Source organism: Rhinichthys klamathensis, unplaced genomic scaffold (assembly GCF_029890125.1).
Source record: "Rhinichthys klamathensis goyatoka isolate OS25496 unplaced genomic scaffold, OSU_Roscu_1.1 h1tg000032l_1, whole genome shotgun sequence".
In the NCBI taxonomy this organism is placed as follows: domain Eukaryota; kingdom Metazoa; phylum Chordata; class Actinopteri; order Cypriniformes; family Leuciscidae; genus Rhinichthys; species Rhinichthys klamathensis.
In genome coordinates this window covers 3,529,963-3,553,574 of record NW_026606581.1, presented here as the reverse complement: position 1 = coordinate 3,553,574, position 23,612 = coordinate 3,529,963, and the positions used below count along the sequence as shown (strand labels likewise).

The window sequence follows — 23,612 nt, the reverse complement described above, 5'->3', positions numbered from 1 at the left end:
TTTTGTATTAATAGTTTGAATTAGTTATTATTTAATTAAATTTAACATTTATTTAATTTCAAATAACAAAAATGTTCAAATGCTTTTAGTTTTAGTTACCTATCAAAGTTACATGTTCAGTATTCAATGAATATCAATGTGAATATTCATAAATAATGTCAATGGGAGATTAAATCTTAAAACATTACATCTTAAATCCTCTTAAAAAGACTAAAATATACAATACAAAATGAAAGTATAATATAATAAAAAGGTTTTATGTGTAAATACTTATTTTGAATGAAGTAACATGGTGCAGCAGTGGAAAGGTGCATTTAATAGGAAGGCATCCAACATGAAAAATGATCTCTTACAGCATCAGTAGCTGAATGGTGTCTAAAATATTATTTAGTGATCAAGACCTTGGTGATATATGTGGAATGTTAGTTAGTAATGTGCTGCATATTAGTGGTCTCTTTATACGTGTATCATGTACACTTGCATCCAAGGAATTTTGGCTGTGGTTTTACCAGGCATTTAGGAACTTACCCTTTAAAAACTAAGACATGTGCGATCATATTCCACACTTCTTTGAGGACATCTCCTCCCCCTTGGTATCCTGAAAACATAAATCAGAATCTTATCCTTTGATCTAATTACATTTCAATGCAGTACGATCCTCATTTAGTGAAGATGTCAAGTTACGCCATAAAATGATATATTAAAGTCAAGCTAATGCGGCTTTTGAAGTGAAAGGAAAGAAATATGGATTTTACTCATGCACTACCACATGAGTACTATATGAATGATAATCAGCTCATTTAAGTTATTTTTTGTGTTTCTTCTATTTGGATTGCATTTTATGAATGCATTAAATAAGGACGTTAAATGCTTGTAACTAAAGTGAAATGAGTTTAGCTCATTTTCACAACTATTGAAAGTCACTTTGTTTAGTTGGCATGTTAAAGGGATAGTTCCCCTGTAAATGTCAACTCAGACATTATTTACTCAACCTCGTGTTGTTCCAAACCCATATGAACGTCCTTTTTCTGTGAAACACAAAGGGGTGAAGTTTTGATGAATTTTTTTTTTTTTTTTCAAAATGCATGGGGACCAATATTATTAAGCTAGAACGGATAAAACAACACAGTACAAGTAAAAAGTGGTCTATAGCTTGTGTGAGAAAAAGACTGAAATTTAGGTCACTTTTCACTAAAAATGTAGCTTGAAAGCTATGGTCACCATTCGCTTTCATTGTATGGAAAAGAGCAGCTTGGACATTCTTCTAAACATCTCCTTTTGTGTTCTATACCAGAAAGAAACTAATAGAGCTTTCAAAAGACATGAGGATAAATAGATAGGGAAATAATGATGAGAAAAAAAAAAATTTTGTCTTGTAACAGGGATTCAAGATAGAGAGGCAGTGTTTTCTTAAGTGGTCCAATGGCCCACTGGACAAAACCTGTGCATCTTCATCTGATTAATGACTATCCTCTGTCTAATAAACAGTAATTGAATGGTCTACTGCAAAGGGCCTGAAAGCCTGGGAGAGCTGATCGCAGCCCGTTCTATCGTCTGGGGGTTGATTATGGTTGACCTTGTGTGAAGCGCACTTTGAAACAGTGAGTCTAGGCTGGGAAACTGTAGCCAGAGAGCAAAGCAGAAGATAAATGAACAGATATTGTATTGACACGGAAAAAGGAGATCAATAACGTGATCAATATCTATTTGATTTTTATCAGAAAACTCTGTGGAGGAGGAAGACGATTGATCAAACGTGCCAGGGCACATCGGCATATCTAACAATATTAATTAAGAAAAACTGCTTAGGTGACTGATTGCTAAATCAGTCAATATTGTTAAAATCAAAACAAACGATTGCTGCATTCAGATGTGTAGCCTTATTCTTTCTCAGGATGGATTTACTGTAAGCTTTGTACTATAGTAGTTGTCTTAACTTGCTAAATGAGTCCATAAGCATAGTTACAGTATGATGATAAAAGTTAATAGAGGGTATACTATTATGTTGTAAATTATTGTGATTGAATCGAGTCAGAGTTCTTTATTGTCATTTGATCAAATTAAAATATGAAAATGAAAATAAAAGCTCATTCAAAACATTAATAGTATAATACAAAATATAAATAATACAATAACACTGTTGACATCCATAGACACGTTTTCATGTTAATTATAATTACAATTAATATAATTATTTATTTCATAACAGGGACTAAGCTTCTTTTTTTTTTTAAACAGCAACCATATGTAAAATAAAATTGGACAGACAAAACTTACTTCAGCAGATTTATTTGTAAGTGAACTATATAAATACCAACACATTGCATTTTCTAAAATTTACTATAAATAATCTTGATGTCTTCCTGACAGCTTGGCTTTTCTTTTATCTATGGGCTGGGGTTCAGTGTGTGTTAATGCAAATCAAAAATGGCATCATTTCTGTTAAGAAGGCTGTTCTGACTAAAACACTATCATATAATTGAATCTGTTCATCAATAAAAAAGGCGCAACTCTAGTAACAGTAGCAGGGGGAGATATAATTCAAAGGCCCGTCAACGATGAGGTAATATTTATTTTGACGCGCATGACTCATATGTAGTGAATGAAATGTTTTAAGAAGCTTTCAAATATATCATGCTTTCAAGAAGCCTTCTTATTTTACATGCTTTTAAACATCAGAGGGTCTAAAGGATATGGGCACTTTCTCAGCAAAGCAGCACTTTTACATTATGATTGCTTACTTAGCTCAGGTTCCAGCACAACAAGATACTTGTTATGCTTTGTTCTCATGTAAACACAATGCAGCTCCCATTGTAAAATATATCAACTGGATGACAGCGGATTAATACCGTCACCTCAATACGCTACACAGCAGCCTCATAATAACTCATTATCGCAAAATATCTACGCCATAATATACACGTTACTGTCAGATTTTTATGAAATAGATCTCTCCGAGGGTCATAATCAAGCGTTATGATGCAGGATAATAAACACGGCTGGACAGGAAAAGAAGAGCGTGTCGCAGCTATGTGTGCAATGGGAATACAAGCCTTCAGCGTGAGAATATTTATTGGACATTGTTGAGTGCTGGGGAACATGGTTAATGGTTTACATTACGCAGTCCTTCCGAGCAAGAGCAAGATTAGCACTTACATGTCTTTAGTGCCGGCACTGTGAACGGTCATAAAAAGGACCCCTCATCTGCTCTTGTAAATCAAATCATTTTTGAGCGGTGATGATGGTTCTGCCAATTAACTGAGACTGGACTGGTGAGAATTACCACTCACTAATACACATGGTCCATTCCTGAGATCTATAGCCTTCCTCGATTTGGCAATCTCCATACAGGACCAAATGTGATAAGAAATGAATTATTCTATTGATGAGGTCCTTAACAAGGTAATAACCGCACTCCCCAGTCAATAATTATTTCGATAAGAATATCTCTATTATGAAAATGCAGACTACAGCAGAAAGTCACAGCACCAAAACAATACCCGGTGGTGTAATTGCCTTTGTCTGAAATTATAGTTTTCATTAAATGGAATGCTGCATGTTATTGATTGTTTAAATAAGACTCGATATCTTCCTGTTTCAAAGCACGGTGAAATTGCATGGCATTGTAATATTCCAAAGCATTGTTGTGTCTGTTCATCAATGTTATGAGATTCGCACTATAACGAGTCAAGGACTATTGGCCACAGTAACTGCTGTATCTAAATGGACAAATTTGATGGGGTTAGAAGCAAATCACTGCCTCTCTCCTCGTGACCACATCTACTGTGTGAACAGAACGGAGAGTGGAATAAGATAGACTTATGCTGTGTTCCGTTCATAGTCGACGTGGGGTATTTCTACTAAAGCAATAACCCAGCTAACAGGGAATGGTCTCAGAACATTGGCTATTGTTCTGGCAAGATTTTTCTCAAAATTATGAACAAACATTCTTCCAGTAACGTTAACAGAACATTCGTTCAATGTTAACTGGTCTTTAATAATGTTCCACGAGTCATGAGCTCCATACCTTTGGTTCTGGTTGATCTAATGACTCGTCCCTGCACTCTCCATGGCTGTTGAGTTGGAGGTCTCCTTCTGACTCCTTCATACTTAAGGTATGGTCTGAGATCTATTGATGGGCATTGAGTTTAGGTTTACTAAAGTACCTTCTTAGAGACTGGTCAAAGCACAATGAAGAAGACTAAAAGTAAGAATAGGCTGATCTGACATTCAGATCATATGCTGAGAAGGCATCACTATGGTGCAAACTAAATTATCTTTGACCTTATTGGTTTTGGAAGGGTATGACCTTGGTGTAGCAGTTGAATTTGGATGGGTTGGGAAGTTTTTGGCAGGGCTGTCACCACCACTTTCTGGTCAGGGGGTCTTTGTAAGAGTTGTGTTCCTCCTCAACTTCTTTTACTTCCATCTGTGGGAGAAGAAAGTATTCAGCTTTTTTATTGCTGCATCCTAGTTTTGGTATTCAATAAGTACAGTGTATTGTATATTGGTTATCATCCTCACCTGTTCTATGGGAAGATCCACCTTCATATTTTCATCTTCAAGGACTTCAGATGCTATTACTGCTTCCATCATTTTGTTGGTGGCTCTGAAGACACTTTTTTTCTGGAGAGGGCGATAAATCCTGATTACATGCTGATGTTGGATGCATCCATCAGTTGTAAACAACATATGCAACCATATGCACTGTAAAAAATATTTTTTTGAAGTTTGAATAAAACAAAGATTATTGGAGTACATTTTACAAGAAAATACTATATGAGTATTTCTAATAATTTCATGTTTAATTTAAATTTAGTTTAAGTTACTTGTTGTTTCTTAAAAAAAAAAAAAAATAATTATTAGCTGTCCAAGTGAAAATTGTTCAAAACCCTAAACCATTTTTTTCCCTGTATGACAGAAAACATCTATAATCAGAAGATTAGAGACATCAGCAAAAAGCAGGATAAGGTTGATCCATTAGAAAGGACCTTGAGACACTGTTTCCACAACTGAGTTTCACTGTTCGCAGTGCACATAACAAAATGACATTGTAAATGGCCAGGCTCTGTTGGGGCTAACTACAAATCAATTAATGTTTGTTACAAAACGATCAATATCTTCTCTCAAAAAGCAGAAGATTAACACAGACAAAGAAAAAAAACCTGTCTATAGATGGACCGTCTTGTTTCGGCAGACAAGACATGAGGGTTCAAGTGATAAACACTCTTCAGCATTACCCAAAACACTTCGCATCAAATCAAGTTCGTCTGAGCTCAGCACTTCACAAAGCATTTAATGGGCTTTCTCGATCCTGAGATGCAAACTGCATTGGTTGGTGCATTTGACATTCAAAGGTAAGACAATCTTGGCTAATGATAGGCTGACAGCAGATGCACTCCTCCAGTAGGTGATGGGAATGGCATTCGCAGTCATGGCATGTTTGATTACCCCTCTGCAGCGATTGATGTAGTTAAAAGGAGCTTTCTTGTTTTATTTTTTTCGTTTCTGCCATTAGGAATGGCATTATGTGGATCTTCTGCCCCATGAGACACGATCAAGTGTCCAGAGTAGGTATGAGCCTTCATCGAGGGGCTTTTATAAGCATGGCTGCAGACATACCGTCCGAGGCTAATGCGAGATCTGCATGAGTGAGGGAAACTCAACTCCATCACAAGGACTGCTGGCTCGGCTCTTATGAGTAAAGTGATGGCAGCTCCGGAGCGCCTGCAATTATTCACTGAATGACCTCATGGCATGTAAAAGACACAATGCACTTGCTCAGTCAAAGTCTTGTTCATTTCACGCAGTTTACAAAAGTGGCAAATGGATTTTGAATAGAACTAAAAAAAAGTATAAACAACAAATAAGAAAAAATATATATACTTTAAATATATATACCTTTTGGTTAAAAAAAACTACAGTAAAAAATAACATAAAAACATTTAAAATAAGTGTTTTCCACTTTAATATATTTAAAAATGTAATTTATTTAAAAAATATAAATTACTTTAAACATGTTGTATAATTTATTATGCAACACACTCTCACTAAACAAATAAAGGTAGCCAAAAAAAAGTCTCTATATGCAACAGAGTGAGGGAGACTTGGTGAATGAAAGCAAAAGAACAGAAACCAATATAGAGAAAAATTCTGAGAGAATGAGAGAGAGAGATTTCTCATGAATAACTTATGAACATTTTGATTACCTTTCAGAAAAAAAATGGAAACATTTTGTTTTCCCAGCCAGAGCTAACAAGGCACTTGCATACATTTGAAACAAAATGGCCTGATTGAATTGATCTATGATTTAAAGCCCTTTGCAGCATTTGAATCCATGATGAGCTTTAATATTCCTCTCACAGGATGGCATTCTATCCAAGAATGAGAGCGTATTTCCCTAATGTAGGTGGGCTTTAGAGAACAGCCTGTCAATTCAAAGCAATTTGTGGCGCACGCACGCCTGCGCTCGCTGTATTGCGCCGCACACATGCAAGAGTACAAGATCCCTCTTTTTTGCCACTCTCTCTCATTCCCTTAATCATAAATGCATCACAATCACACAGCAGAGATGGTAAAGAGAAAGATGGAGAGAAGGGAGGAGAAAATAACACTTCTAGAAAAACAACAGCCACAGTGCCTATCAGCAATTATGTAAAACGCCTGTATCTGGCGAAGGAAGAGCAGGGAAATGGAACTCCAGGGAGACCGAAGGAAACGACTTGCCACACTCACCCGGCGTAGCGGAGAGATCTGGGATTTTCGAGCCCTGCCCGGGCAGTTTGGCGTAGCCGGCGATGTCCACTCCTGGTTTTGCGAACTAAAGCAATCTTCTTTCAGACCATACATGGCTTTGATTTGATCTGATGCTTAAAGTGTGTCTACAACCCGCTGATAACAAGAAACAACTGTGTTTCGAGCACAGCTCGTTCTTCCTCTTTTACTCTCTTTTTCACATTTTCCATTGACCTCAATTTTTCATGAGCTGATATGCTTTGTAGCTCCCCAGCGACCGGCACGGTATTGAATTCATCTGGTTCCAATACATCCCATGCACAACCTATCAATCACCAGAGAGCACAGCAAACTAATCATTTATTGATGAAACAGGGCAGCCATGAATTTCTAACTGCAATAGTCTTATTTATCAAGCCAGATCAAACAATGAGGATCCAAACAAGCTTTAAAAAAGAGACTTGTGGGGGAATAACTTATTCTTCAGCAGACAGCAGACAGTTATTGATGATGAAAAAAGAAGACTGGGGCACTGGAGACACAGAGAGAGAGAGACAGAACAGTGGGAAGAGGAGTTTAGAGTGATGCTTTGACAGCAGGATGCATGTCTGAATTAATACTCCCACAAAAGGTAATTTTCTTCCAGCAGGCAGTGCATACCGGATCTACCATTGGGAGCAAGGTGAGCCATTTCTGGCACAGTGAGGGAAAGAGAAGGCTTAATACATTTTTCTCCTGCTCTTGCCACTGTTAGTTGGCTCCATAGAGAGGCAGCATGGGGGTACTTCACTGATCTCCGTCTTCCACTGCTACACACTTCGGGCAATGGTGTTTGCAAGCCCACTAACATGGGGCCTGGGGAATAGCTGCATATTTGTTCTACTCACTTGCTTTTTTAAAGCAAACTCTGCCTGACATCCTTTTGAATTTGAACAGCTGTTGGTGGGCAAAGTAGAAATAAAACAACAGCACTGCCAAAAGTTCTGCTGCAATTCAGCAAGTCAGAATTCATTCAGAATTCAAGTTCATCAAGGAAACTTTCAGGATGAACGTGCGGAATTCACAACCTTTGAAAAAAAAAATGATATACACTCAAGAGTTTGTTGTGAAAAATAAGATATAAAACTATATTACTGAAGGTAAGTGAGTTTTTGAAGAGTTCAAGGTCAATTTTCATTTAATCCCAGCTTCAGACAGCCTCCCAACGGACCGTCTGATTCATGTTGAACAAAACTGCCAACACCACTCAAAAACTGGCAGTTCCAATCTGATTGGCTGGATACGCAATTTCACTATTCCGTTGAGATTGACTAGTCCGCCTGGAAACAAAGACATGTTTAGAAGGTGCTGGGTTAATACAATGAGTGCTTTTGCAGAAGAAATTACTGGATTTGCCTGGATGTGATGCCAGGTTTATGCCATCTAATCTTTGGAAAATATACTCAAGAGTTTAGTTTGAAGTACTCAGTGGAAGATAAACCAGATACTCACAAGCAGAACTGTATATTGAGCTTTGTATTTATTTTTAATGGACACAGTTTCAAAGTTTCAAAGTCCAAATACATATTTGGTATCTTTGAAGTTTTTTGTACAGCAGTTTGCAGACTTACAGTGCGGTATAATTTTTTTTGGAATGAATGAGTTTCTATCTATTATTGTGCCATCGATGGTATCTATTTCAGATAAAACCACATCTAAAAAGCATGAAAAAAACTAAATAAACTGTGGTTGGTCACTTTACATGTTGGTCTGACTGACTGTTTTTGCTTTGAAAAACGTGAGACGAGGGCAGTGGAATGGGGAAAAAGGTCTCTAGACGCTTTTGAAAAGTTGAACTGATTTTAACTTGAGCACCGCGTTTTTAGAACGCGTGTCATCCGCGAGACGCTGGCAACGTTTATACGCGTCCATTCAGCGCGTGTTTACATAGAAAACCAATGAAAAAGTAGCGCATTGGAATGGAACAACGCGTTCTGTGTGAACGGAACTAAGTTTGCGATTCTTGACCATTCTTGACCTTCACACGCCATCAAAGTTTTTTAAATTTTCACTTCTCAAGTCATAATCACGAGTTTTTCACATTCAGGTGCTTTGTTGTTGGAAAGAATATGAATCATGGAGGCAGGGCCATAGCTAGCGTATCCAGTGCAGGTTGTGGCGCCCCTAAAATTGTCATCGCCTTTCACTGCACTAGATAGCCATTTTGCAGACAATTCTTGAATTTCGGTCCAATAAATGCAGTATTCAATGTGCACCAAATGGATATTTGTATACGTAAATATACATGACTGTAATGCCAAGAAATCAATGCAGATGTTGTGTTCTCTCCTCCATCTTTAAGGTTTATTGCCCGTCCTTACTCAGAAACTTGATTATCAAAATTATCTCAGAGTTTCCCAGTCATAGATATGACTTGAGAGGCCGATCATGTCCAATTTCTGGCATTTATGATAATTGTGATGCACATGACGGAAGACAGACACAAGTCTGGCTAAAGCCGGTTGCACACTGATTTATAATAGTCCTTTAAGACTGTTGCTTGTCAGACTGTCGACGAACACGTCAAACTAGCGATCAAAGATTCAGATTTTGGCCTAGGAATATTTTAGGTTTCTCAATGTTTGTCTCAGACGGCCAAATCGTGGCCAAAATCGTACAGTGTGAAAGTAAGTGAGATTTAAGTGAGGGCATTTAAAGGTGGAAAGTCTCAGTTCAGTTTGTAAGGTTAAAAGTATATAAAGCCTATTGTACATCTGATAGACAAACAAGACTAATCCAAGGCCCGTCTTAATCATTTTAAACAGGACGACACCAAAACCAGGTGTAAACGGGGTTCAAAACGGTTTGATACATCTGCATGAAAGTATTAGGTATAAAAAGCAAAAAGTCTCAGGTGACCACTTGTGATGGTGGACAGATCTGGGACAGCATCAGATCAGGGACAGATCTACTGATATGGATCTTGATACCAGGCTTACACAAGGCCTAAGAACAGGTTGTAGTTTCCTTTATACTAACTGAATTATGAAAGTAATGGGGGGATGGTCTCTTCAATCCAGAGCGATGTGATAATGACTCTGAAGCCAGGCGTGGAAGACCCCCTGATGTTTCAGCTAAACACTCCCCCTGCCTGAGTAGGACAGGCCTGACAGAGAGCAGCTGGATGGGTGTCTCCACCAATCCCCTCGAGAAAGCAATGTTTCTTCAAAACAGGAAGCCTCCGCAGGGACCGCAGCGGGTCTGACTTGAGCAAGTCATCGGAGATATGAGGAGACAGCTTCGCCCTGCAGTGTCACAGAAAGGGTCTGGGACAGCTTTACTGCCTCTGCATGTCACAGTCACGGATATGTGGCCGCTAGTACCAGGGGGTGTGATCATCTCGGCCGCTGTTGCACTTTTCCACCCATGTCAACTTTGCTGACACCTAGCTCAACATCTGTTAGGCCAGTTGGAGAATAAACACAGAATGCTGTGCTACCGCTTTCATCTGCCGGTGCAGTGCCAGCTCTGTCACATGGAGAAAAAAACCCAACGGAGATTTCTAATAATACACAGGCCCCTCCATGCTGTTTACATGACAATAAAATATAGGCTTAAATATATTGTATCGATTGCTTTAAAGATGAGATAGATTCTTCCGTTGTTCAATTTCATAATCAAAATATTTATGTTGGAATGACATCATAGGATAATGTAAGCAGCCAGACGGATAAAGAAAGGTGTTTTGGTAGAGGTGGTTGATGGAGACCAAAGCTGAGTCTTTGTCTCCCTCATGTGGAAAATACAGGATCTGTAGAGAGGATGCTATGAAGAGGAAATATCATGTTTTGTATTAAAGGAAAGCATGCAGAACTTGCTATGCATTTATGGATTTTTTTTTTTTTTTTTTACATAAACTTTACATGCTTTTTAGTATAAAAAATTTAAACTTTTTCATTTAATATGTATATAATTATGTATATACGCTACCTTTCAATGTTTTAATGTATATTTTGTTCACCAAGGCTGCATTTATTTGACTGATTACAATTTATAATGATAATTTGAGAATTATTGGAACCAGATTAAAAAATAAAATTCAGGATTCTTTCATGAATAGAAAGCTCTAAAGAACAGCATTCATTTGTTTTCTATTTTAATATACATTGTACAATATACATTTAATATACAGTGTCACATTATCCTCCATAAATCATTCTAATATGCTGATCTGGTGCTCCGGTAACATTTATTATTATTATTATTATCAATAGTGAAAACATTTTTTTTGTGGAAACAATGATACCATTCAAACATTTGTGGTAAGATTAAAAAAGAGATATTAATACTTGTATTCATGCATTAAATGCATTAAATTGATCAAAAGTGGGAGAGAAGACATTTATAATGCTACAAAAAAATATATATTTAATAAATGCTTTTATAAATTGAATAAATACATTTAATAAATGTAATCCTGAAAAAAGTATCACCATTTCCACAGAAACATTAAGCAGCAAAACTGTTTTCAGCATTAATAATAATAAATGTTACTTGAGCACCAAATCGGCATATATGAATGATTTCTGAAGGATCACGTGACACTGAAGACTGGAGAAATCATGCTGAAAATTCAGCTTTCACATCACAGGAATAAATTACATTTTAAAATATATTCAAATAGAAAACAGTTATTTTAATTTGTAACATTTCGCAATATTACTGTTTTTACTATATTTTTGATTAAATAAATGCAGCCTTAGGTGAGCGTAAGAGATTTCTTTAAACAAAATAGTAATGTTTCCAAACTTTTGGACAGGTTCTGTATATTTCAATTGTTATTAAAAATGTAAATGTAATATAAAATACAATTATTTACAAACATGCAAACATAAGCCTCTAGATAATCCACCCAAGATCTAAACGTTCTTAAGATCATGAGAAACAAATGAAATAAAATGCATCAAATCATTTATCTGGTAGTGTTTGAATTACCATTACATTCTCTGAAGGGAAAACTAATATGTATTAAATTGTTTGTTTTCCTCTCAACAAATACAGATTACGGGTAAATGTAAACAGATTATGGAACAACACCTTGGAATGTAATGACACTTTGATGAGACTTTGATTGCTATTCCATCTTCATTGTATCAAAGATAATTGGCCACTTTCTTCAAATTATTTCCTCCACTCAATGAAGCTGATGAAGCATGAGAAATCAATTAGACAAGTTCTGTCCCTTCTAACATCAACAGGCAAACAGTTTGCAGTCATTTCTCTTATTCACAATAACCAGATGTCTCAAACTTTACTTTGGAGAGCTCCGGGTCCCAGTCCACTAAGTGTGTATTTTTTCTCCATCACTTATTTGCCAAGTCTGGCTCTTATTGTAGTCTGGACCATCCCAAAGCATCAAGTCAACACACACACTATCACAAAACAATTTATCCTCATTCTGTGGGTACAGGGGAGGGTTTCAGCGCCTTCCCCCGGTGAGGGAGTTCGGCTCTCACTTGATCAAGTAACACAAACTCTGAGCGTTGGGACAGTTTGAAAAAGGAGAGGTGAGAAGAACTCAATACCTCCTACAGACAGTGATTGATGAGGGGAATGTACCCGAACCCAACACAGATCAGCCTGATTGGAGACATTGAGATCCTGTGACGGTAACATTTTTCTCAAGAATCTGATCTTCAGAACTAATGAACAGTGGTCAATTTATATCTGGTCCCAATTGAAATTTTCTCACTAACTGGGTTCAGTCAGAGTGGAAAGAGATGGGTGATCATCAAGATTGGTGTCTTGTAAACTAGTTCAGGACATTAGCTCGGTTCTATATTTAATCTCCATATAACTGTTTGAGACAGCAAATAATGCTAATGTGGAAGTCTACTAATGTGGCAAAACACACACTCGTTTTCCCTGTGTTCATCCCTGCCTTCTGAAGAATGAGCCTATTAGACGCTGACAGGCAAAATCAATGCCAGCGTTTTCATTAGATATTTAAATAATATAACATCACACCCATACTATAGTATGCGTATTTTAGCTATGAAACAGTTTGATAATATCCTTACCAAAGTTCTGTCTTGGTTTCCTTTTTTAGCACTGGAAGAATGCCATTGTTGATCCTAAAAAAAAGGGGGAAATGGTCACTTAGAGAAATAGTTTTTATTAAAAAAAAACGTCTCAGGTTACGACTGTAACCGTAGTTCCCTGAGAAAGGGAACGAGACGATGCGTCACTTGACGCTTTGGGAACGCCCCCAGCGTGCATGCGTCTGAGCATCAATGTCAACTAGTCCAATGGAAAGAATGAGCGTCACGGGCGGGTGACGTCATGACCAGGAAGGGATAAAGGCTCACCCGGTGAAACGCGGCATTAGCTTCAAAAAGTCGAAGCAAGCCGATCACAGGGAAGCAGGAAGTATGGCAGGGTGACGCATCGTCTCGTTCCCTTTCTCAGGGAACTACGGTTACAGTCGTAACCTGAGACGTTCCCTTTCGAGGGAACTCTCGATGCGTCACTTGACGCTTTGGGAACGAGAATACCCAAAACGCCAGAATTCCAAGTACCTGAGTGTCAGTCTGTTGAAATTAAGCACTAAGCACCTGAGAACCTGGGGCAGCATCCAGGTCTAAGCTGTAAAACCTAACGAATGTGAGCGGTGAGGACCAGCCTGCCGCATCACAAACGTCTTGAAGAGAAACTCCAAATAGTAAGGCTTTAGAGGCCGCCATACCCCTCGTAGAATGAGCTCTGACCGCCAAAGGACACGGCAGGTCAGAGTACTCGTATGCAAGTGAAATAGCCTCAACTATCCACTTACTAACCGTCTGTTTAGAAGCAGGAAGACCCTTCTTAGGTGATCCAAAGCAAATAAATAACTGGTCGGACTTCCTCATTGACGATGTCCGATGAACATAAGTATCCAGTGCTCGCACTGGACACAAGAGGTTCAGCCTTTCCTGGTCCGCAGATGTAAAAGGAGGAGGACAGAAAGCCTGCAGCACAATAGGCCTCGGAGTCAAGGTTGGCACCTTAGGGACGTATCCCTGTTTTGGATATAAGAATGCCTTGACCATCCCCGGTGCAAACTCAAGGCAAGTGGGGGAAACCGAAAGGGCCTGAAGGTCTCCAACTCTCTTAAGGGACGAAATAGCTAGCAGAAAGATAGTCTTAAAGGTAAGAAACTTCTCTGAAACCGAATCTAAGGGCTCGAATGGAGCCCTAGACAGGCCTTCTAGTACTAAAGCAAGATCCCAAGCTGGCACCCTAGTGCGAGTTGCAGGCCTTAGCCTCAAAGTGCCACGAAGGAAACGTGTAATCAGGGGGTCTCGACCCAACGATGTACCCCCCACCAGGGCGTGGTAAGCCGCAATGGCCGCCACGTAGACCTTGAGCGTGGAAGGACATAGACCTGACGTAAAGCGCTCCTGCAGGAACTCGAGTACTGTGTTCACAGAACAGTTAACTGGATCCCACTGATGTCGGTGACACCATACAGAAAAAACTCTCCATTTAAGCGCATATAGTTGCCTAGTAGCTGGAGCTCTGGAGCTTAGAATGGTCTCAGCAGCCTCAGCTGAGAGACCACTCTCTATGAGTTGGGCCCCCTCAGAGGCCAAACCCACAGGTTCCAAATTTCTGGTCGAGGGTGAAATATTGTGCCCCCGGCCTGAGACAGAAGGTCTCTCCTGATCGGGATCTCCAAGGGAGGACCGTCTAAGAGATGGATCAGGTCCGCAAACCAGATCCGACTCGGCCAGCGTGGTGCTACTAGCAGTAGGCTTATTCCGTACTGGCGGACTCGTTCCAGAACTCCTGGGAGCAGAGCAACAGGGGGAAATGCGTACAGACGTAGCCTCGGCCACGTCTGCACCATAGCATCCAGCCCCAGGGGGGCTGGGTGAGTAAGGGAGAACCAAAGTGGACAGTGCGTCGTATGCTGAGACGCAAACAGATCCACCTCTGCTTGGCCGTAAAACTCCCAAATTTTCTCCACCGCCTCGGGGTGGAGTCTCCAGTCCCCTGGCCTCAGCTCCTGCCTCGACAGGATGTCTGCCCCAATATTCTGGTCCCCAGGAATATACACTGCCCTCAGGGAGAGTACCTTCCCCAGAGACCACAGGAGGATCTGGTGCGCCAGCTTGCAAAGCGGACGCGACCGCAGACCCCCCTGACGGTTCAGATAAGAGACCACCGATGTGTTGTCTGTACGGACGAGCACATGATGGCCCCTCAGGTCTGGGAGGAATTGCTTCAACGCATTGAAGACGGCCATCATCTCCAGGCAATTTATGTGCCAAGAAAGATGATGACTCCTCCACCGACCCTGAACCGAGCGGCCTTCCATTACCGCTCCCCAGCCGGTGAGGGAAGCATCTGTCGAGATCGTAACTCGATGGCAGAGAGCTCCCAACACCGGACCCTGGGTTAAGAACCAGTGTTTTCTCCATATAACCAAGGCACGAAGGCATCGCCGCGTGATCTTGATCATACGAAGTGGGTTTCCCCTCGGGGAGAACCCTCTGGTCCTGAGCCACCACTGCAAAGGTCTCATGTACAGCAGGCCAAAAGGAATCACGTTGGACGCTGCCGCCAAAAGACCCAACAGTCTCTCGAACTGTTTTACAGTGCGTGACTGGCCTAGCTTTAGCTCTTTGGTGGCTTTCAGGATAGCAGCTACACGAACGGGCGATAGAGTGGCCCGCATCGTCACTGAATCCCATACCACACCAAGGAAAGTGGTTCTCTGTACTGGAGAAAGCACACTTTTCTTGGCATTGAGCCTCAACCCCAACATCTGCATATGAGCGAGAACGACACCTCGGTGCCGAACCGCCAACTGCTCTGATTCCGCTAGAATCAGCCAGTCGTCGATGTAGTTCAGAATACGTATGCCCTGAAGCCTGAGAGGGGCTAGAGCTGCATCCACGCATTTCGTGAACGTGCGGGGTGATAAAGCTAGACCGAAAGGAAGAACCCGATATTGGTATTCTTTGCCCCCGAAAGAAAACCTTAGGAACTTCCTGTGCTGAGGGAGGATGGAGACATGGAAGTAAGCGTCCTTCAGATCTATCGTGACAAACCAGTCCTCGGATCTGATTTGAGTCACGATCTGCTTGAGTGTCAGCATCTTGAACTTGAGTTTCTGTACTGAACGATTTAACAGACGAAGATCTAAAATGGGACGCAACCCTCCATCCTTTTTTGGAACAATGAAATAACGGCTGTAAAAACCCGACTCTCTGTTCCTTTGCTAACAGGGCCTTTACTCTTGCTCCATTACCAGAGCCTGCTCGGGATGCACCACTGTGGGCAGCACCCCGTTGTAACGAGGAGGACGAGAACCAAACTGGATTCTGTATCCTTTCTCTACAATCTGCAGGACCCAACGAGAAATATTCGGCAGAAGCTTCCACGCTGCCAGAAAATTTACTAAGGGAACCAGCCTCTCGAGGCTGGTCTCTGGTGTTATCGAGACAGCTAATTCCGGAGCCTGAAACATAATGGCAGGAACTACCTGAACTGGCCGCTCTAAGGCCCCCCTCAGAGGGCGCGAAACCGATGCTGTGCCGCAGCATAGCATCAGCGACTCGCTGGAGACCGCTGCGCCCTGAAGCACCGAGGGTGGCAGGGTTGGCAGAACGGTCTCGTGAGGACCCCGAAATGGAACGGGCACCGTATAATGAGGTGTACACCGCTCCACTTCGGTCGGGGCTGTCCTCACAGGCCTGATGCATGAACATCAGGACCTTTTTTTTTTTTTTTGAACCGAAGTCTTCTTCGCCTGAAGAACGGTCCTCAGATCCGGCTTCGACTTAGAAGACTTCAGTTGAAAGGGTTGCGTCCGTCTCCAGTCTCTACGTGGAGGTGCACGAGACGCAACACTCTCTTTCTGATGCACACGATATGATGAGCTCGACGGCTGGGGCTGCTCACGCCCAGCAGCCCCAGGGGGCTGGACCCAGCGAGGGATAAACTTTTTAAAAACGTCAGCTTGTTTCTTTGACTCCTGAAATCTCTCGACGACCGCGTGGACTGCGTCGCCGAAGAGACCAGAAGGTTCAAGCGGAGCATCTAATAAAAAAGCTCGATCTTTTTCTTTAATTTCAGACAGATTTAACCATAAATGTCTCTCAGTAGCTACCAAGGCTGCCATAGACCGCCCAATTGCTCTGGCGGTCTCCTTAGTAGCCCTGAGAGAAAGATCGGTAGCCCGACGAAGTTCACGAATATCGTCATGACTGACTCCCTCACTACTATCCAGATCCCCCAGCAGGTCAGCTTGATAAGCCTGGAGCACTGCCATAGTATGCAGACATGCTCCAGCTTGACCTGCTGCCGTATAAGCTTTGCCCACTAACACCGAAGTGGCTTTGAGCGGTCTAGTAGGCAAAGCCGAGGCTTTCAGAGACGATGCGGGACCAGGGGAAAGATAACTGGCTAAATTCTTTCAGCCCTCTTATTCTCGAATAAGTGTTAACTTGAGGGCTGAAAAGACGTGATGAGTAAGGTTTATTCCACGATTTAGATATTTCATTGTGCAAATCGGGAAAAAATGGAAGCCCTCGTGGTGGAGATAATGTGGTGGAAGATAAAAAGCGCTCATCTAATTTGCTTTTAGGACGAGCGCCCTTCTTCTCAGATGGCCATTCAATATTTAATTTCTCTACAGCCCGCGACATAACATCCACCAGCTCATCATATGCTGGGGAAATAAATTGTGAATCTCTTTCCCCCATGTGTGTGCTTTCACTCTCCAAACTCATCGCATCAACCTCCTCGGAGGAAGAGCAATAAAGTAATGGAGGGCTCTCTCCCCGGGCGGAAGAAACCGCAGAGCGTGCTTCCGACACCGGGGGGAGAGCGTTGGATCTCTCGGGTAAGGAAGGAGAAAGAGCCCTCGGACCCGTCTCCAACCCCTCCGAAAGTTCCTTTTGCGATCCCCAGGAATGCAATCTCCGCGCTGCCTCAGCAGACGCGGGTCCTGATCCCTGCGGATCGCGAGCCTGCCCACTCTCTTTATCAAAGAGTGACAGGCGAGAGCGGAGCATGCGAAGCGGTAACATCTCACAATGCTGGCACTCAGCCCCCTCGAAGGCTGAGACCGCATGCTCCACTCCCAAACAAACGACACAAAGCTCGTGTGTGTCCCCACCCGTTAAATAACGCGGGCAGGGAGAAGCACACTGTTTGTACACTTGTTTAGTTTCCATCCTTTTCCGCAACAGACAACAGTAAATAGACAGAGACAAAATGTTACACAGATCGCTTGCTGAGACACAGAAGCTAATGCCGCGTTTCACCGGGTGAGCCTTTATCCCTTCCTGGTCATGACGTCACCCGCCCGTGACGCTCATTCTTTCCATTGGACTAGTTGACATTGATGCTCAGACGCATGCACGCTGGGGGCGTTCCCAAAGCGTCAAGTGACGCATCGAGAGTTCCCTCGAAAGGGAACTGTTATCAGTATACTCATCCTCTTGTTCCAAACCTGTTTGCTTTCTTTTTTTCATGGAAAACAATAAAATATTTTAAAAACCAGAAATCTGTTTTATCATCTCATTTCTGGCATTTTTATTAATTCTATGATTTATTAGTGCAATTTAACAATACATTTTTAATGTTAATTTAATTAACAATTTACAAATATATTAATTTTACTTTACCTCTAGATTCTAGATATATTGACTTTTTTTTCTATTTAATATAACCTACCATTCAAGTTTGGGGTCAGTAAGATTTTTTTTAAAGAATAAAATACTTTTATTCAGCAAAAGTGAGAGTGTTACAAATGATTTCTATTTCAAATAAATCTTGTTCTTTTGAACTTTCTATTCATCAAAGATTAATGAAAAAAATGTCAGTTTCCACACACACACACACACAAAAAAGATATATGAAGAAACACAACTGTTTTCAACATTAATAATAAGAAATGTTTCAATCAGTATTCTAATGATTTCTGAAGGACCATGTGACACTGAAGACTGGAGTAATGATGCTGAAAATTCAAAATGCATTTTAAAATATATTAAAATTGCAATAATATTTCACACAACATTAATCTTTTTACTGTATTTTTGATCAAATAAATGCAGCCTTTGTGAGCAAGTGACTTCTTTCAAAAACAATACAAAATCTTCCCAGCTCCAAACTCAAACAGTATAGCCTCATTTGTTCACATTTCTGCATAGAATCAATCACATGGCTTCAGAAGTTGAATATTTTCCATAGTCGTTCTCCTTTTGTACTCCATGGAAGAAAAAAAAGTCAAACAGGTTATGAACATCAAAAGGTGAGCAAATGATTGCAAATTTAACTACAAAAAAGTGTAATAAAGGGGCATTATACACCTGTCATTGCAATTATCTTGTCTTATAATCTTCCTTACACATCAGTGAGGCTGTGAATTACTCCTTTGCATGGAACCAGATGATAAGGCAAAGACCGGAACCTCTCTGCCCATACAGCAACATGTTCTTCAGCTCATATGCTCCACGTAAAGGCTTCCCATTCAGCATGCACAACCTGAAAGGATTGAAACCGCTCAACATTGTCTTTCATTTTATACATGTACATTTCATGAATGAAGCACATACCTGCGTACAGCTCCAGTGCGAAGGTGAACTTTCTCGGTCACCATGGCCAATACCTTTTCCCACCTGCGTGAAGTTGGCCCCCCACCCAACGCAAAAGGTCGTCAAAATAGTCTCGTTCGTTTGTGCTTCGTTTGTGCTGGTTTGTGCCGGTAAAATTTTCGTTTGTGCTGCGTCGGGTTTTAAAATATTAGACATTAAATCATTGTTGATGACGTCACCAGCCCCCCACATGATCCAAATTCACCCAAAATAGTCTCGTTCGTTTACCCCGCTGGCAAGCGTGTGTTTTGGAATCAGCACCCATGATGGAGGAACCAAGATATCTCCATTGGTAAAAACACTACAAAATAAAACCAAAATTGGAACTCGCTCCACACATTTGTGCTTCACTGATAATTAACAACATTTGAGAAAATGAGATGCCATTAGACATAAATAATTAAATAAAGCAGAGAACATTGGTCTGATTTTATACCATTAGACAGTATTATAGACCGTTTTAAAGAATTAGACTTTGCCGTAGCCTGAGGGTTTGCCATTGAAGACTTCCAATAGGGACACATTAAAAGCAGGGCTCACTTGATGGTGCACGACTCATTACTGATTCTCTTCCATCGAGCTGGGACAATTATTCTGCTGTGAACTACAGGTTGGATCTGCAGTGGAGACAAATGAACAGGACCCCGCTGAGCATCGCTGACAATAACTGTTCCACTACTCATTTAGGGCACTTACACATCTGGTTTTCTTCAATTAAATGCTATGCTGGTTGTTGTGCAGACGGAAACAAGGAGCTAAAAGGGTGACAGACAGTGACATATAGTGCCATAACCTCAAGCAAAGTCACTCTAAGTGGGTATTTTTATGATTATTGCTCTATTATGGTCCACTGCATTTGGTCTCTGAGGAAGGTTGTAAAAACTATTAGCTTAATAAGTCACTTCAAATTGTCCAAACTTTGAATAGCACCAAGCCTGCGTCTTCTTACATACCCTATACAAAACGCTTTTATGCTTGGGGTCACAGAGACCTCAGTGATGAACATGTAAAAATCATCCATTTGGATTATAAATTAATCAAATCAATGTTATGTATATTTGTCAGTCATATATAAAAGAAACAGGGCAGATTTCTGCACTCAAAAAAATCATGGCATAGTTTATTATTAACTATTTCCATCTATTTGATTTTACTTAAATAATCATATTTTAAAATGGATTTATTTAAATAGCTTAAAATCAGTATAAAACAGTCTATAGTGGCCATTTACACGACATCATGTAAAACTTTATATGCATTTTAGCCGTTCATTTACATGACAACGCCGTTTTGGGGGCTTGAAAACGCAAACATTTGAAAAAGGGTTTCAAAGTGCTAGTTTTAAAAAGCTATACAATTATTGTCTGTGAACTACAAAAATGCTAATTTGTGAAAACGGTGACGTCATGCACATACATGAGACGCGAGAAAGGGAAAAGAGGATGCACAAATAAGAAAAGAGAAGCACCCCATGTGTTCAGTCTATAGGCGCGTGGTTTCTTTACAAAGTGACATCGCCAACTACTGGCCTGGCAGCAGAATACAGCGTTTTTAGTCGTTTTCGTGGATTTGTGTGAATGGGGATCGTTTTGACAATGTTGTTGACTGTATTTGAAAAATACAAAGGAAAAACTTTGACATTTTTAGTACATCGGTGTCGTGTAAACACCCTAAAATTTAAAAACGTTTTATTTGGTTTGTTTGTTCATGTAAAGGACAACGGTATTTTGGGGGCCTAAAAACGCAAACTTAGTCATTTTCGCGGATCCGTGTGAACTGGGATTGTTTGGACAATGTTCTCATCTGTACACGAAAAACGCAAAGGAAAAACGTTCCCGTTTTTAGTACATTGATTTCGTGTAAACGTAGGCTACCCTTAGATAACAATACTATTTTGGTATAGTGGTGCATATATGCTACTGTTTATTATAGTACACCTTCCTGCAGTTTTGCTCCAACTTCAATGAAAAGCACCTGAACCAGGTTTGTATGAAAATTACAAACAGGTGTATGAGCAAAAGTGGAAATGAAAATTGCAGGAAGATAGAACTCCAGAGCAGGTCTGAGCACACTTGTGCTAAATTGTGGCATTGGTAATTATCCAACAGATAAATTGTTCAACAGCTGTAACCACTTTTCATTAATACATAATATAAATAGTCACTGCGTTTAGAATAGGAGTAGGCTATAGGAGTGAAAAGAACAATTTGTTTATTTACTTTAAAAAAACACGTGAGGCACATGTATTGACCGAATAAAGATTGTAAGCAAAGAGTAAAGAAAGATAGCTTGTAGAAAAGGGAAGAAGGACGCATTTTGGAATATGACATTACTGTATTAGAAAATGAAAGGAAATCAGAGGGGAGAGCTTAAGTAGCACAAATCATTTGCAAAGAACATGTAGTGAATGTTGACTAAATCATTTTCTAAAATAATTTTATGAGCAGTAAGTAAATTAAACCTGCCCCACACATAGGCTTCCTGATAGTTTAAAATGGAGTGAAACAGCTGACTCAAATGGAGATATCAATACACATTCACTTTATGGTTTTCAGCAACAAGAGGCATGAAATCAGTCATCCATACAGTCTGGAGAAACCTTGCGGTGATATTCTGTCGGAGAGATTCAGCAGAGTCAATAATGATGTAGGATGTGGAACAGCAGTAATGATCATACTGCAAAAATGTTATGATTTGCCTCAGATATGCTTTCCCTTTACAGTTCTGATATATTTACTCAGACAAACTCACTGAAAAAAAAAATGATTTAGATTATATTTCAAATATCAAATATAGTATGATAAAATGCTATGAACACTGTAGCTTCAAGACTCTTACCGGTTCACTTTTCTTTTTTGACGGTTTCTGTGGTATGTGATGAAAGCTATAAAAGAATAAAGGAGAGAGAAAGTATATAGTTAACATAATAAAAAACACATTAAATTGTTGATATAAATATAACAAGTACTTAAAAAGTATATTATTTTCACGCTTTGAAATGTAAATTTCATAACAAAGTAAATACATTAAGGCACTATATAGTACACGGTATTATAGGCCAGGTCAAAATTAGCACAAAATACACAAGGAAGGACATCTGATAGAAAAAAAGTTCATCCATTTAGAAACTAAAATAAGTTACTAAAATAAGCATTATATTTCCAGGTTTAAGCTGTTGTAAATTTTATGTTTGTCGATATGAGGAACTGTTAATCTTTTCCCTGTACAATGGGAAAGCTTCATGAGGATTGCAATCAATCACATGCTTTATTGAAAACAATAACCTTATGCAAGGTTTCATTGGAAGTTATGTGTACCCGAAACATGCATAAACCCAAACTAGGGCCAAGTCGGCCTGTCATGACTTTTGATTTGGCCCGCCGTATGACTAAGATAAAAAAAATAAGCTTATTGGCATATGTTAAGCCTATGTCTTAATTTAGTCTCTCTCTCTATTTATATAAATCTAAAACTCATCTGAAGTGACCAGTTTTTGATTCAAAACCAAATTTTCGCTGAAAGATGATGCTTCTCTGTTGGAAAAGACCGTATACTGTAAACCCTGAATTAAACTGCTAAAATTATAATTTAATTAATAATTTAATGACAATTTATTGTCATATTAACATATTAGCCTACAGATTCAAAACCTAAAAGTAATTTAACCCCAAACCACATCAGTTTACTTACTCTAATATTTGAGGTACCTTATTCTATAATAACTGCAGCATTACCATGTGAATAAGTGAACTTACTCCAGTTGTTTCAGTCTCTCTGCTCCGGCTGCCACATACAAATCTCTCTCCGTGCACCAGCTGCTCCAGATCCAGCACCCTGTGACCCTTGTTAGGGGTGTAAATGTTTCGCACTGCCCAAAATGGAGCTGTGATGCCTCGAGTGACAGTGTTCAGAAAGCTGTCAAAAGTGAATGATTGGCGTTGATTGATGACAAAACTTCGGCCGGGGGTAAAAAGCATCTCCGTTCCGGAACACAGTAACCGTTTTGGTTTGCGGAAGCTGTGAATAAAACCCCCGACCAGACATTATGAACCAAACCAATCCTGCTGTAACCCACGAGGAGGTGCTGAAAACAAAATAAGCACTTAAAATAGGAGGATTTTTTTTTTTTTCGTGTTCTTGAGTCAGCTAGATGTTGTTTTGACGACATTTAGAAAATGCCAAAACGCAAGAAATGGCAAGTATTGGCCCCTCAATTCCCTTTCAAACTAAAAGGAATCGCCATAACTG

The 23,612-nt window shown here is 40.1% G+C and overlaps 1 protein-coding gene across 1 annotated transcript; it reads right to left on the bottom strand.

Moving 5' to 3' along the window:
- Window positions 1-4,230: 4,230 nt before the first annotated feature.
- LOC130080313 (uncharacterized) lies at window positions 4,231-23,408 on the bottom strand. Its single transcript, XM_056245670.1, is given in 15 exon segments — window positions 4,231-4,374; window positions 4,376-4,429; window positions 4,525-4,626; window positions 6,710-6,820; window positions 9,866-10,019; window positions 12,795-12,848; window positions 19,118-19,202; window positions 19,205-19,254; window positions 19,326-19,388; window positions 19,570-19,665; window positions 19,905-19,981; window positions 22,203-22,248; window positions 23,120-23,163; window positions 23,165-23,329; window positions 23,331-23,408. Coding segments are annotated over 15 exon segments (1,323 nt in total).
- Between the last annotated feature and the right edge of the window lie 204 nt (window positions 23,409-23,612).